At 56.5% G+C, this 13,356-nt stretch overlaps 1 protein-coding gene across 6 annotated transcripts in view; it reads right to left on the minus strand.

The window, feature by feature from the left end:
* Nucleotides 1-2,669: 2,669 nt before the first annotated feature.
* The window catches only part of Synpo (synaptopodin), a 41,664-nt gene continuing 30,977 nt past the window's right edge, over nt 2,670-13,356 (minus strand). For all 6 annotated transcript variants that reach the window (XM_090331218.1, XM_090331221.1, XM_090331220.1 and 3 more), the window contains 2 exons: nt 9,024-11,347; nt 2,670-3,448 (listed from right to left, as the gene is read on the minus strand). In XM_090331218.1, the coding sequence (XP_090187344.1) occupies nt 2,714-3,448; nt 9,024-11,347 (3,059 nt within the window). In that variant the 3' untranslated portion in view covers nt 2,670-2,713. The remainder of the gene's footprint in view (nt 3,449-9,023; nt 11,348-13,356) is intronic.

The raw sequence follows: 13,356 nt of genomic DNA on the forward strand, positions 1-13,356 counted from the left end.
GACAAGCACTGAGGATGGAGCACCAGCAGGCCTTTGGATACTGTGCTTGGGAGCATTTCTAGTGGAACTGAGACCCATTCCCAGGCACAAGACCACAGAAGCCCTGGGGCCAGGATGGGGAACGCCCATCTGTGAATCCATGCACGGGGTTCTAGGACACCTTCCTCACAAGCACTGGGGACAATAGCTGGCTCTGGCATTCCCTGAGCTCAGCTTTCTCCCTCCTGGGTTATTCTGCATAGTCGCTGTGGGCCCTGAGATTCTAGAGAGGATTGGCAGGCTTGCCCTTATTTCAGATAAGGGCCACAAGCCTCACCCCCCTTTTGTGGGCAATGGCTGCCACATGGGGAAAAGAGGAGTGGTCAGTCTCAGTCCTGGCCCCACTCAGGTTGTTCAGACTCCAGTATTGTGGCTCCTCTTCCTGCCTTGGCAGGAGGAAGCAGCCCCAGAGACTGGGCCCGGATCTAGCTATCCACCCCAGGGACAGGCCCTGTGACAGGGCTGTGACAATGCCACCCAGAGACATGACCTAACCAACTCTCCCATCATGCAGATGGGGGATCTAAGGCCTAGAGGGCTCACCCAGGGCCACCTAGCTAGTGAGAGATGTGCCTGGGTTTCCTTTGTGGTATCATGGCTTCTCCCCCCTTCCCCTGCCCTTATTCTCTATCCTCATGTATGTTCCCAAGTCACCAGCCCACGTGTCAGCCATGTGTCCTCCATATCTCTGTCTACCCAGAGGATTCCAGAGGCGGTTTCATATTTGGGGAGAAATGAGTTCATATTTAAAAAAAAAAAAACAAGAAAGAAAGAAGACACAGGAATAAGGTACAGGAAGCATTTATTGAGCTGAATTCTACTGGAGACAAGAGGCAGGACACAAGCAAGTTCTAGTAGGTTAGAGAAGAGGGTGAGGAAGAAAGCAGAGAGAACAGCCAGAGACAGAGTGGCAGCTTTCCAAGTCTGCCTCCTGCTGGCTATTTGGGGAAATGCAGGTAGAAGTGGATAGCCTATGCCACCATGTCAGTGTCTTTCTCTGGGAGGTACCCTTAGTTAGCCCCAGACCCCCTTGCTACAATGAACTCTATAGCAAGTAGTGGCCTTGTTAAATGCAGTTACTCATCATTAACTGAGTCGAGTGACCTCACATATTCCCACCAGCAGGGCTCGAGTTCCCAATCCTTAGGCCTCAGGAACCCTTTGTGATCACTTTTTTATTCCAAAATCACCAACCCCACTTCCTCTCAACCAGTGCTATTCTGACACTAACTTTTCCTGAGCCTTACCCAGAAGGGCCAGGTCTAGTGTTATCCTGACAGGCAGTTAAGTCCAAAATTCAGTCCTTCACCTTTGCAACATCCTAATAGTCTTTCACTATATTTCATAATATTTCAGATCCTCACCCAACTCTGACCCCAATACCACCTCTAGGGGCACTCTGTAAACCTCGACGCTCAGCCACATTTCTCTGGGTACCTGTCCTAAGGATTGGAATCCCAGCCACTGAGGAATAAGCGCCAGGCAAGGGTCTATAGCTAGGCTTCTGGAGGCCAAAGTGCACTGGGAAAAGACAGTGACCACGGGCACAGAGATGAAAGCTGAAGCTAAAGAAGAAGGAACTTCCTAGGTGGACAGAAACACAGGCCAATCTGGCTTAACTTCTCACCTCCCCACCCCCCCCAACCAATCCTATCTGCCTTGAATTCAAGCCCTTCCACCTCCTCCTCCTCCACCCCCACCCTACCCCACTTCCTATAGATAGGATGCATTTCAGGACCAGAAGAGTCTTCAGTTGGCCCCAGAGACCATCAGACCCCCCCTACACCCTTCTCGGATCTCCTCCATGCATCCTGGCTCCAGATTTCATTTTCTGTAACTCTTTTGCTTCCCTGTTTTCCAACAAGCAAGCACCAAGTGGGAACAATTGGGCAAGGCCACTGGGTAGCCCTGTATCTCTTCTTTTCCCTATCCCCTTCCCCCCACAGCTCAGGTTTTAGTCTAGAACCTACCCTGGACAGGCCCAGAGAGACAGAAGAGCCAGAGGCCTAACATTTAAGGCTGGGAAACTCATCCCCCGTCCTGGGTGTGGAGATGATGCCCCGGTCACTGAGTTGGGGTGGCAGAGGCAGCGTGGCACGGCCCCTTCTCTCCCAGGGGGGCCGGCAGGGCACCTTGAGCTGGCCTGGGAGATCTCTGTAAAGGTCATCTGGTAAAAATAGACCTCACTGAGAAGGAATGGAAAACAGCTGCTCCTGCCTTGGTGCCAGGGAGCCGGAGTCAAGCCTCGGTGAGAGGCTGGGACCTGGCCTAGGTTCTTCTGAACACACCCTTCCTTTGCCGGGCTGGAGAGAGCAGGGCCCGGGGGGGGGGGGGGGGGGGAAGGAGAAGAACTCGGGGGATGCAGCAAGTGTAGGGACCGAGCGCCCAGCTGTCTCCTGCAGGCACTTGTGTGCAGTGATAGAAGTGGAAAAGGTGGAGATGGTCTGGGCCAGATGAGAAAGAGGGGCGTGGGATTCGGGAAGGGCTGAGGGTCCTGCCCAGGCCTGCACAGCTGCAGGACCCAGCCAGGACCAGGGCTCGAGCTTGGGTCGCCTCGCCATCCCAAGCCCCGGAGCTCTGCTTTCCTCTGGGGCGTTCCGAGGGGGGCCAGGTCCCCGGGGATGCCGGGGTGGCGTCGGTGTCCGGCCTCCGGCTCCGGCTCGGCCCCGGAGGCTTAGGAGGTGCAGGAGGCCTCGGTGGGGAGGCTCCCGCGCTTGAGCCGCAGGCTGCCGGTCCACCCGCGGGGGCAGATGTTGTACCCGAGGATGCCCGGCGACTTAAGCCCGGAGTCCTCGGAGTCGAGGGACACGTCGGAGTCCGTGGGCGAGCGGCGGTAGGGGAAGGGCCTGGGCGACGCGGGCTGCGGGCTGAGCGGACCGGTGCGGAGCGGGGGGCCCGGCGGCCCGGGGAGGCGGGGGGCGCCGCGCGCGGGGCCGAGGCCCAGGCCGGGGCGGGCGGGGCTCGGGGCGGGGCGCGCGGGCGGCGGGGAGCGCGCGGGCGGCGGGGAGCGCGCGGGCGGCGGGGAGCGCGTGCGCGGCGGCGGCGGCGGCGGCGGCGGCGGCGGCGGCGGCGGCGGCGGCGGGGAGAAGGCCCGCAGGCTCTCGGCGCCCGCCGGCCGCGGGGAGGCGCTCTTGCGCCGGGCCGCGTTGATGATGTTCCGCGCCAGCAGCGCCTGGAGCTGGCGGCTGGGGGCGCGCGGCTCGGCCTCGGGGCGCAGCGGGGACACGGAGCGCTCGCTCCACGAGGGGGATCGGGGCGGCGGCGGCGGCAGCGGCGGCGGCGGGCTGCCCAGGCTGCTCCCGCGGCTCGGCTCCCACGGCCCCGGGCTCACCCAGCCGTCCAGGCTGCTGGGGGGCCGCGACGCCGCCGGCGTCCAGGGCGGGGAGGCGGGCCGGCTCTCCGGGTGGTCCTGGGAAGAGAGCAGAGGGCGGCGGCGTTAGTGCGGGGCTGGGCGCCCGGGGACCCGCAGTGCCCGCTGCGCGGGGCGCCGGGCGCGGAGTGCCCCGGCTCCAGGCCGGCCTCCGCAGACGAGGCCCGCAGGAAACACGGGGTGCCACGCCAGCGGGAGCGGGAGGCCCTGGGTTCAGGCCTCCTGCCAGCTTAAAACAAAGGGACCGAAGCCAGGTGGCAGCCGTCAGCCTAGAAGGCCCGCGGTGTGCCACCAGCGTGCAACAGGAGGCGGATGGCTGACCGGGGTGCTGCGAAGCAGGGGGGCCCTGAGACTATGATTATTAATGTTACTACCCAGCCCTGGGGCTTGCACTCGGGGCCTGAGCACTGCCCTTGGGCTTTCTCAAAGCGAGCACTTGAGCCACAGCACCACTTCCAGTTTTTTGGTTTTTTTTCTCTGTGTTTGTGGTACAGAGGAATCGAACCCAGGGCTTTGTGCGTGCTGGGTGAGCACTCTACCACTAGGCACACTCCTGGTCTTCGGGACTCTTCTTGTCAGGCAAAAGAACACATTTTCTTTGCATGGGGCCACCGTGACGAGTTTGGAAAGACAGATGTGAAACTAACCGAAGTCATTGCTTGTTAGGAAACGAGAGAAGAAGGCACAGAGCCTCCCTTGGTGGGAGCAAAGCTTTCTAGAGGCATTTACTTTCTATTCATGTCTTGACTTTTTGAACTACGGAGTTGTATTATCCAGACAAAATATCAAAAAATGAAAATGAAGAACCTTTCACTCACCCTTTGTCACTTCCTCCGTTTTTTTTTTTTTTAAACTTAGGTGCCTGAGCAGGGAGGAAGTTCACACTGGCAGAAGGAAATACAAAAGGAAGTTGGACCAGAGGCAGCAGGCTCATGCCTGCAATACTAACTACTCAGTAGGATGAGATGTGGGAGATGGCGGTTTGATGCCAGCCTGAGAAGGAAAGCCTATGAGGCTCCGTCTCCAGTTAATCAGCAAAAAAGCTAGGCTGGAGGTGTGATTTAAATGGCAGATCATTAGTATAAAACAAAGCACAAAGGGCAATTGGGTCACTTTTCCCTGGCCAGCACTTTCCTCTCTTGCAGAGGGAGGAAAGGAACGTAGCTTTTCTAGCTTTTTTGGGGGTGGACTTTCCTTCCCAGGCTGGCTTCAAACCTCCATGCTTAGGTCTTGGATCCTCAGGCTTCAGTCTCCTGAGTAGCTGAGCTTGTATGCACAGCTGAATGAGGCTTCATGTGACTGAGTGGTGAGCTGTTTGCCTTTAAAAAGCACTGCTTTGCTATGCACAGTAGTACCTGTTTCATACCTGTTCAAGGAGTTTTCAGTCTACAAGGTTCATTCTCATCCTTTGCTGAATCTTCATTAATGTGCAAATTAAGCTCATGGGTGTACTAACAGCTTGGTGTAGTCTGTACCATCAGAAAATGTGGGGGGGGCAGAGAGAGAGAGAGAGAGAGAGAGAGAGAGAGAGAGAGAGAGAGAGAGAGAGAGAGAGAGAGAGAGAGAGAGAGAGACACTATACATGGTTCAAAGCCTACACCATATTTAAGAAGACTGGTTTGGAAGTGGAGTACTTGGAAATTTGTGCCTAGCCTGTTTCTCCTAAGCCACCCAATTGTGCACCCAGTCATTGGCCACCAATAAGTAGTCTACATGGATTCCCAGTGGAATCAAGCTCATCACCACTCATCCATCCATCCATCTATCCACTCATCCATCCATCCATTTATCCATCCATCCATCCACTCATCTACTCATCCATCCATCCATCCATTTATCCATTCATTCATCCACCCACCCACCCATCCATCCATCTATCCATCCACTCAACCATCTATCCATCTATCCACTCATCCCCCACCCCCCATTCCTCCATCCATCCTTCCAAGTCTTGAGCTACAGGTAGTCCACTCCATCTCCTACTCAGTCAACTTCTAGAACCAACCCCAAGGTCTATTCTTTCATCCAATCAGCAGTTGTCATCCTTTCAACCAATCAGCCTAGTTCCTCCCAATTAAAAGGGAGCAGAAGCAGATTGGATGTGTTCTCCAAAGTGAATGTGGCAGCTGCCAATGAACCCAGATTCCGAATGACAGCCCTTTAACCTAAAGGAGAATGCAATGCAACAGTCTGAGGAGGGAACTTGTGTGGAATGGTAATATCACAGTGACATTTAGAGCTTCTTGGGGGACATCCAGGCTCCCGGTTATCAAATAGGGAGGTTAAATCTCATGTGAGACTCTCCCTTCTGCTGTATGGTTGTGATGCATTCCAGGAAATGCGCTCAGGCGGTCAATGAGAGGCAGACATCACTGTGCATGAAATGCTTAGGGGGGGGGCAGGAGTTTGGCCTAGTGGTTAAAGTGCTTGCCTAGCATGCATGAAGACCCGGGTTCGATTCCTTGGTACCACATACATACAAAAAAAGCCAGAAGTAGTGCTGAGGCTCAAGTGGTAGAGCTCTAGCCTTGAGAAAGTCCAAGGACAGTGCTCAGGCCTTGAGCTCAAGCCCAGGGCTGGCAAAAAAAAAAAGAAAAAGAAAAAAAGAAATGCTTAGAGGGAAGTCCCAGCTCCAAGGCCAGACAGAAAGGGCTAGAGGCCAAGACCCAAGTCTTGGGGCCAAATGCCATGTCAGGACTTAGGCATGTCCCAATGCCCAGCTAGAATTGGAATGTGGGGACAAGAACCCACAAGCCAAGCCGCACCACAACCATTGAGAAAGGAGGGCACTTCAGTCAGTAAAGGAGGCTGAGGGAACTAGGACTGTCTAAAAAATCTCCAGAGGCTTCCCTCTGCCTTTTGTTCACAGGGGATTTCTGGATCCAAGAAGTAGGAGCAACAGAATTGCGCCAAGCCAGTGAAATGAACTGGCCAGGAAATGGGTTGGAATGTTGGGGGGAAGTGGCGAGTTCATCACTAGCATCCTTTGAAGACTGGCCAGGCCTGACCTCATTCTAACGGCGTCTGGGGTTGTGTGTGTGCGTGGGGGAGGCAGAGGGGCACACAATACAAAAACCAGAATTGCTGGCTTTCTGCTGGAGGGCTCAAGGCACTGAACTGGAAATGCCACAAGTGAAAATTCACAAGTAGCACTCTATCAAGCCAGCCTTGACCCCAAAGTAGCCCAAGGCAGAGGCAGCCATGGGCCTATCAGAAACCAACTGGAGTTCCCAGGTCCTCCTACAATCCTGTCATTACACAGAAGGGAAACTGAGGCCAGGAGTGGGAAAGGGTCACACAAGGTCATGTGGGAACGAGGTGCAGATATGACAGCTCTTTCTTCTCCAGGCTTGGTGCTCTGAGGATCCCGGCAGTCAGGGTGATGAATGCAGGAAATTGTGAAATTTCCATCATAGAGGGGAGGGGCCAGACAGCACTGGAGAGTGAATGGCGGTTCTGTGCCACTTCTGAAGGGCCCAGTTTAACCCAGGCCACAGGGTTCCTATTTCAGGGGAAGGAAAAGAAGGAAGGTGACGTGCCCTGGGGCAAGGGCTACCTTGGGGGAAGAAGGAGGGTCATTCTCCCCTCTAAAACAGCACCCAGGTTCAGAGACACAGCAGCACAGGAAAATACAGCCCCCCTCCCCTCCAGGCCCCAATCAGAGAGGAGGGAAGGTACCCCAGAACCATGGCAGCGACAGCGAGGAAGAAAGAAGCAAGGCAGATTTGAGGCAGAGTGTATTGCGAACAGGTGAGAAAACCAACTTAGGGAAAGTTCAACCTGGCTAGAGAAACTGCAGGACAGAGGAGGGGGGCTCTTCCACTGCAGGGGTCCCCCCTCAGGATCACAGGGGTGTGAGGCCCCCGGAGAAGTCCTGGCTTGGCCCCTGCCAGGTCTTGGTGTGAACAAGCTGAGCTCACTCGCAGCCCCCCACGCACCCCCCTCCTCCGTGTGGAATGAGCTCACTGACAAGGCACCCCTGTTCCTATGGAGACAGGCCCAGGGAGATCACGAAAACTGCAGGCTCAGCCCAGCATGGGCACCACCTCCACCACCCTTCACCCCTCTGGGAGCCCAGAAATAGGGCTGGGAAAGAGGAAGTGGGTGGTCTTCTCCCCCCAGTCCTGGGAAGCTTCCATCTCCATCCTGTCTCTTGTTCTGTGTTCTCTCCCCTCCCTACACCCCACTCCAGGGAAGGGGGAAGGAGGGAGGTCTTTTCATCCCTGGGGTTAGGGGGTGGGTCTGAGGCTACCTGATTCAACAACCTCACTGTGCAAATGGGGAAACTGAGGCCCAAAGATACCACAATCTGTCTGTCTGTCTGTCAGAATCCAGGTCTAAGTCTCAGATTTTTCCTCAAAACTCTAGGGTCCCCTGAGCTGCAGGGTCCTGCCTCAAGCCTTTCCACCCTTGCACTGTCTCGAGTCCACGCCGCTGGCCTCAGGCCTCCTGCTCGCTGCGCCCATGCCTCAGCAGGCTATCCTCACAGACACTTAGCTCTGTCTGCCCTTCGGCAACAGCACATCCCTTTTCCCTTTCTTCCCAGGGGCCTGGCCCATCACTTACAAGGCCTCTTTCCCGAAGTCCCAGCCTGCCTTCTCAGTCTTCAGTGAGAAGAACCTTTGTCTAAATGAGAGGATCGAAGTCCACAGTGGGAAAGTGACTTGTCCAAAGCCACATGACAAATGGAAGTTCTACATGGGACCAACACCCCCTTCCCCTTCCTCTTTCCCTGGGCCTGTTCCCCTGTGCTCAGTACACTTCTTTTTTAGTCAAGAAGATTTTGGCTGGAGTAGAAGCCAAAACCACTACTAATGGGGCCCTCTCCTAGCGGCACATCGCATCTCTCCAGCTTTCTACGGGCCCCTTCTTCTCTCAGGGACCCCTTGGGTTCCCCTCCACCCCAGAGCAGTGAGGTCAAGCCAGGTGGAAGCAGCGCTGTGGCCTGAAGTCTCCTTAAGCAGACGCAGGTCCTGGAGAGGCCGGTGAGCAGGTGGATAGAGGAGCAGAAAGGAACAGTGGCGCTGGGCCACGTCTGCATCCAGAAGGACCAGGAGAGAAGAGATGGAGTGAAGCAAGCTGTCCGAAGCAGTGAAGAGAAAACAGTATCCAAAGGGCACAGGAGGAGGAGACTGGAGCCTGGCGCTGAGAATCCAGCAACAGGAGGGAAGCCACTAGGAGCGTGGGCCCAGAAGGAAGACCCTGGGCTGGCAGATTCCACAGGCACCGGCAGGCTCTGTCTGCTCCCAACGCCCCCTCGCCACCCGACCCCCAACCCCTGGAGGCCTTCCCCCAGCAAGACGCTGGCATCAGATTGGCATCTGTGCAGCTGCATCAAGGCCTTGGGAGGGAGTTCTGGCTCCTCGACCCTGCTCCCCACCTACACATGAAATCCAAAGCCCCTCGTGGGGAAGACGCTACAGCAGATCAGAGAGGGGAGGCAACTCGCCCAGGGTCACACAGCTAGCTCCCCATTCTCCTCATTCAGCCCTGTGCCCATTTCCTGCCCCATCTGCTCTCCAGGAGCCCCTCGGAGAAGGGGGGAGGGACAGGCAGAGGGGGGAAGGTCCCCGAAGGCCCCGCGCTACTTGAAGCAGAAGGAAGGCTTCCACACCTGAGCCTGGATCCCGGCGTTCCGGGTGGAGAAGGAGGGCCTGGGGGCCTGCTTGGCTCGAGGCGACCACGCCCTGGAAGGAGACACGGGGGAGACCTCACTGCTGTACGTGGGGCTCACGGCAGCAGCGGGCTGGAGGCCGTCCTGAGCAGGGGCGGCGTAGAGGCCCGGCGAGGAGCGCGCGGGCCGGGGCAGCGCCGGCGAGGGCGGGAGGCCGGCCCTGGCCAGGCTGGGCCCCAGCTCCAGGGTGTTGGGCTTGGCCGGGGAGGCGGCTCGCGGGGAGGCCGTGCGAGACGAGGCCGCTCGGGCCGAGGCCGAGCGAGGCGAGGCGGCGGTCTTGGCAGGTTCCTTGATGGGCGAGAGGACGAAGAGCGAGGGCCGCATGTGGTAGGGCGGCTGCTTGGTGGGTTCGGGGCGCAGGACGCCGTTCTCGGGCAGGTAGCCGTGGTAGAGGGAGGCGGGCGGGGTCCGAGCTGGGCTCAGGGATGCCACCCGGAAGCCCCCGGGGGCGCTGGTGGAGTATTTCCAGGACGAGGGCAGGGACATGGTGGGGGAAGGGCAGCGGGCCAGCTCGGCCGGCCCCGAAGACTCCACCACGTACTTCTCCATCCGCGACTGGCGCCGCGCGTACAGCTCGGCTCCTTTGCCCGAGGCCTCCGACAGGTTCTGGCTGGGCTTGGGCTTCGGCTTGGCCTGGATGCGCGGGGACTTGAGGCACGAGGCCCACTCGGGGGCCGCCTCCCCGGCCGCAGGGCTGGCCCTGTCCCGCGTGGGGGGCTCCTGCTGGAAGTTGGAGGCCTCGGCCCCCAGGGCGAAGGGCTCGTCGTCGGCGCCTGCCTCCCCCTGGTCCCTCTGCCTCCGCTTCTCATCGGCCGTCTGCACCAGGTCCAGCAGGTCCGGGTTCGGGGTCACCTTGGGCTTCTCCACAAAGGTAAACATGGATCTGCGGCTGCCCCTGCGGGCCAGCGACTCCTCCAAGATGCCCGTCTTGCTGGCGGGGACACCCTGGCCCTTGGGGTCAGAAGTGGGATACAGGGCGGAATAAGAGGGGGGCGACCTAACCCGGGAGGCCATCGGGGCTGCAGACAAGGTCTCGGCGTAGGTGGGCGGTGGGGTGAAACTCCCCAGGGGTCGTCTCTCCACCGCGGGGCTTCTCTGCCCCACCGGCCTCCTTTCCACCATGGGGCTGGGGGACTTGGGGTATCTCTGCAGCCGGGGACTCCTGTCTGCCAACGTGGGGGCCTGGGGAGCTGGGGTTTTCTCCCCAAAATACCGTCTCTCCATCACGGGGCTCCTTTCCACCTGGCTGCCGCCCACTGACGCCTGCATGCCAAAGGGCCTGGCCGTCCTGTTGACCACGGGCTGGGGCTTGGCCAGGGTCAGGTGGACCTCACTGAACCCCTTGGTGGGGGTGGTGGCAGCCGAGCGCCCCGATGGCTCCTGTTCCGGCGTGCTGGACGCGCAATCTGGGGCGACAGGCCCGGAGCTGGCGACAGCGGTGGCTTCCCTGGAGAAGGCGCTGGTGGCCGTGGGGGCCGCGGACACCTTATCGATGAGGAGAAGGCTGGACCTCACCTCCTCCACCGGAGCCCGGGGCTGCGAGGCGGCACACAGGGTGCTGGAGCTGGAACCGGGCGTCGTGCCGTTCTGTGGGTGCTGCGTCTCGGGGGAACTCTGGGGTGGGCTCTGCGGGGCCCCCTGCGCCGGGAGGTTCTGGTTGAGATCCGCGCCGTGGCTATTGGAGGCTGCCGGGGAGAGCGTGGCCCTGGGGGTGGAAAGGTTCTGGTTGATGTCTGGCTGACCCGGGGCCTCGGCTGTGGGAGGACTGGGAGAGGATGGTTGGGCCTCGCGGCTCTGGGACAGGTGGAGCCCGTTGGCTGTCAGGAGGGCTGCATTCTCCTTTAAGTACACCACGAGTGGCACCTCCTCCTCCTCACTGGCCACCTTCTCCAGATGCCGCAGCAAAGTGTCCTCTTCCGTGTACCCCTCCATGCTGGGGCCCGGAAGCCCAGTGTGGGGGCTCTGGGGGTTGGGGTGCCTCGTGGGGCCTTGCTTTAGGGGGGAGGTGGAAGTCAGGCCCAGCGCTGGGGCATTGCCTGGGAGACTGGCACAGTGCACCCCGAGGGACTCCTGGCTGGGCTTGCGGCCCCCCTGGCCTCGGCTCTCCAAGGTGAACTCGTTCACTCTCTGCCTGCGCCGGTTGAAGAGCTGCACCCCTCGGGAGCTGGAGCTGGGCGGGGTGGTGAGCTGGGCTGCGATCTGCTGGCTCCGAACTTTGGCCTCTTTCAGGTCCTGCTCGGTGACACTAGTGCTCCGGATCAATGCTGCAGGGAGGGACAGAGATTAGGTGGGCAAACAGGAATAAGGGGTGTCACAGGGGTTCATAGACCCTCCAGGCACGTGGCCCTTTCCTCTGAAATTTGATGTTGAACTCAGAGATTCTTGACCCGCCCTTCACAGCCCAGCTGCCACCTCTGAGAAGCCTTCCTAGAAGCCCTTCCCTCCGACTGCCCCTCAAAGATATTGATATGGAACCTCACCAAACTGAGCCCCTCAACTTAACACTTCAGGCCCCACTGCATCTCTCACTCAGCTCCCTCCAGCCCTCTCTTGTCTTGCTAGGCTCTGCCGTACTAGCTTTCTCTCTGTCCTTTGACAATGCCAAGTATGGTCCTGTCCCAGGACCTTTGAACTGGCAATGCATAAAAACATCTTTTCCCAGATGGCATTCCAGGCTGGCTCCCTCTCCCTGCTCAAGTCTCAGCTTAAATGTCATCTCCCTGGCGGCTGGGAGTTACATCTAGTGGTAGCATGCTTGGCTAGCAATTCCTTGGTACCACATACATGGAAAAAGCCAGAAGTGGTGCTGAGGCTCAAGTGGCCAGCCTTAAAAAAGCCCAAGGTTGTATGATGGGCTATATACTCTGTAGACATAACATTTTATTACATATATTAATATGTATCTATGACATACAAATCCTCAGATTAATTTCAACTATGTTCTAAAATCTATGTGCCAGTGATTGTATATTGAGATTCCTTTTTTGAATACTTGTTAAACATGACATTTGAAATATGATATAAAAATCAACGTTAATAAATTATTTAATAAAGGAAAAAAAAAAGCTCAAGGACAGTGTTCAGTGCTCAGGCCCTGAGTTCAAGCCCTGGAGCTGGCCAAAAGTAATGTCATCCCACTAAAATGATCTTCTTTCTATAGATCATTGATTATTGATCTGTTCACCTGGCTTAACTTGTATATCACTAAACCCAGCTCTCCTTTCTTCTTTCCTTCCTTCCTTCCTTCCTTCCACCAGTTCTGGGGCTTGAACTTGGCATTGTCCTTGGGCCTTCTCAAGGCTACAGTTTTACCACTTCTAGTTTTTTTCTGTGTATGTGGTACTGAGGAATGGAACCCAGCTTCATTCATGCTAGGCAAGCACTCTACCACTAGGGCTATGCTCCTGCCTCCCTGCCCCTCGCCCCAACATTTTCTCTGAGCCTTTCTTAAGATTCTTTGTACTTTTAAACTCACGGGATAATAATTTGCTTTGATTTTTTTTTTTTTGTCGGTTGTGGACTTGAACTCTGGGCCTGGGCGCTGTCCCTGAGCTCTTCAGCTCAAGGCTACCACCCTACCCCTTGAGCCACAGTGCCTCTTCTGGTTTTCTCCTGATTAATTGGAGATAAGAGTCTCATGGACTTTGAAGCTTGATCCTCAGTTCTCAGCCTCCTGAGTAGTCAGGATTACAGGCATGAGTCACTGCGCCTGGGTTTTGCTTTGCTTTTTTTTTTTTTAAGAATTTATTTATTTATTTTTTTTGCCAGTCCTGGGCTTGAGCTCAGGGCCTGAGCACTGTCCGTGGACTTTCTCAAGGCTAGAGCTCTACCACTTGAGCCTCAGCACCATTTCCAGCTTTTTTGTATGTATGTGGTACCGAGGAATCGAACCCGGGGCTTCGTGCATGCTAGGCAAGCACTTTAGCCACTAGGCTAAACTCCCGGCCCTTAAGAATTTATTAATGTTGATTTTTCCATCATAATTTAAATGACAAGTTTAACAAACAAGTTGCTTTGATTTTTATAGAGAACTATCAGCACCCTTCTTCTTAAAATAGGTAATACATCCACTTTTATTTATGTTTGCATATATATATATATATATATATATATGCAAACATAAGAAAAGATGTAAAGTGAAAAACATCCCTCCATCCCTGGCATCTGAATTTGAAGAGCTGAAGTTCTTGCCATTTTCAGCGAAATAATCTTGTTAAAATCCACACATTTCCATACTTGAAAGTACTAGGTTGGGCTAATTTCAGCACTGACT

The sequence above is a fragment of the Megascapheus bottae genome, chromosome 4 (assembly GCF_031878675.1).
Source record: "Megascapheus bottae isolate mThoBot1 chromosome 4, mThoBot2.hap1, whole genome shotgun sequence".
In the NCBI taxonomy this organism is placed as follows: Eukaryota; Metazoa; Chordata; class Mammalia; order Rodentia; family Geomyidae; genus Megascapheus; species Megascapheus bottae.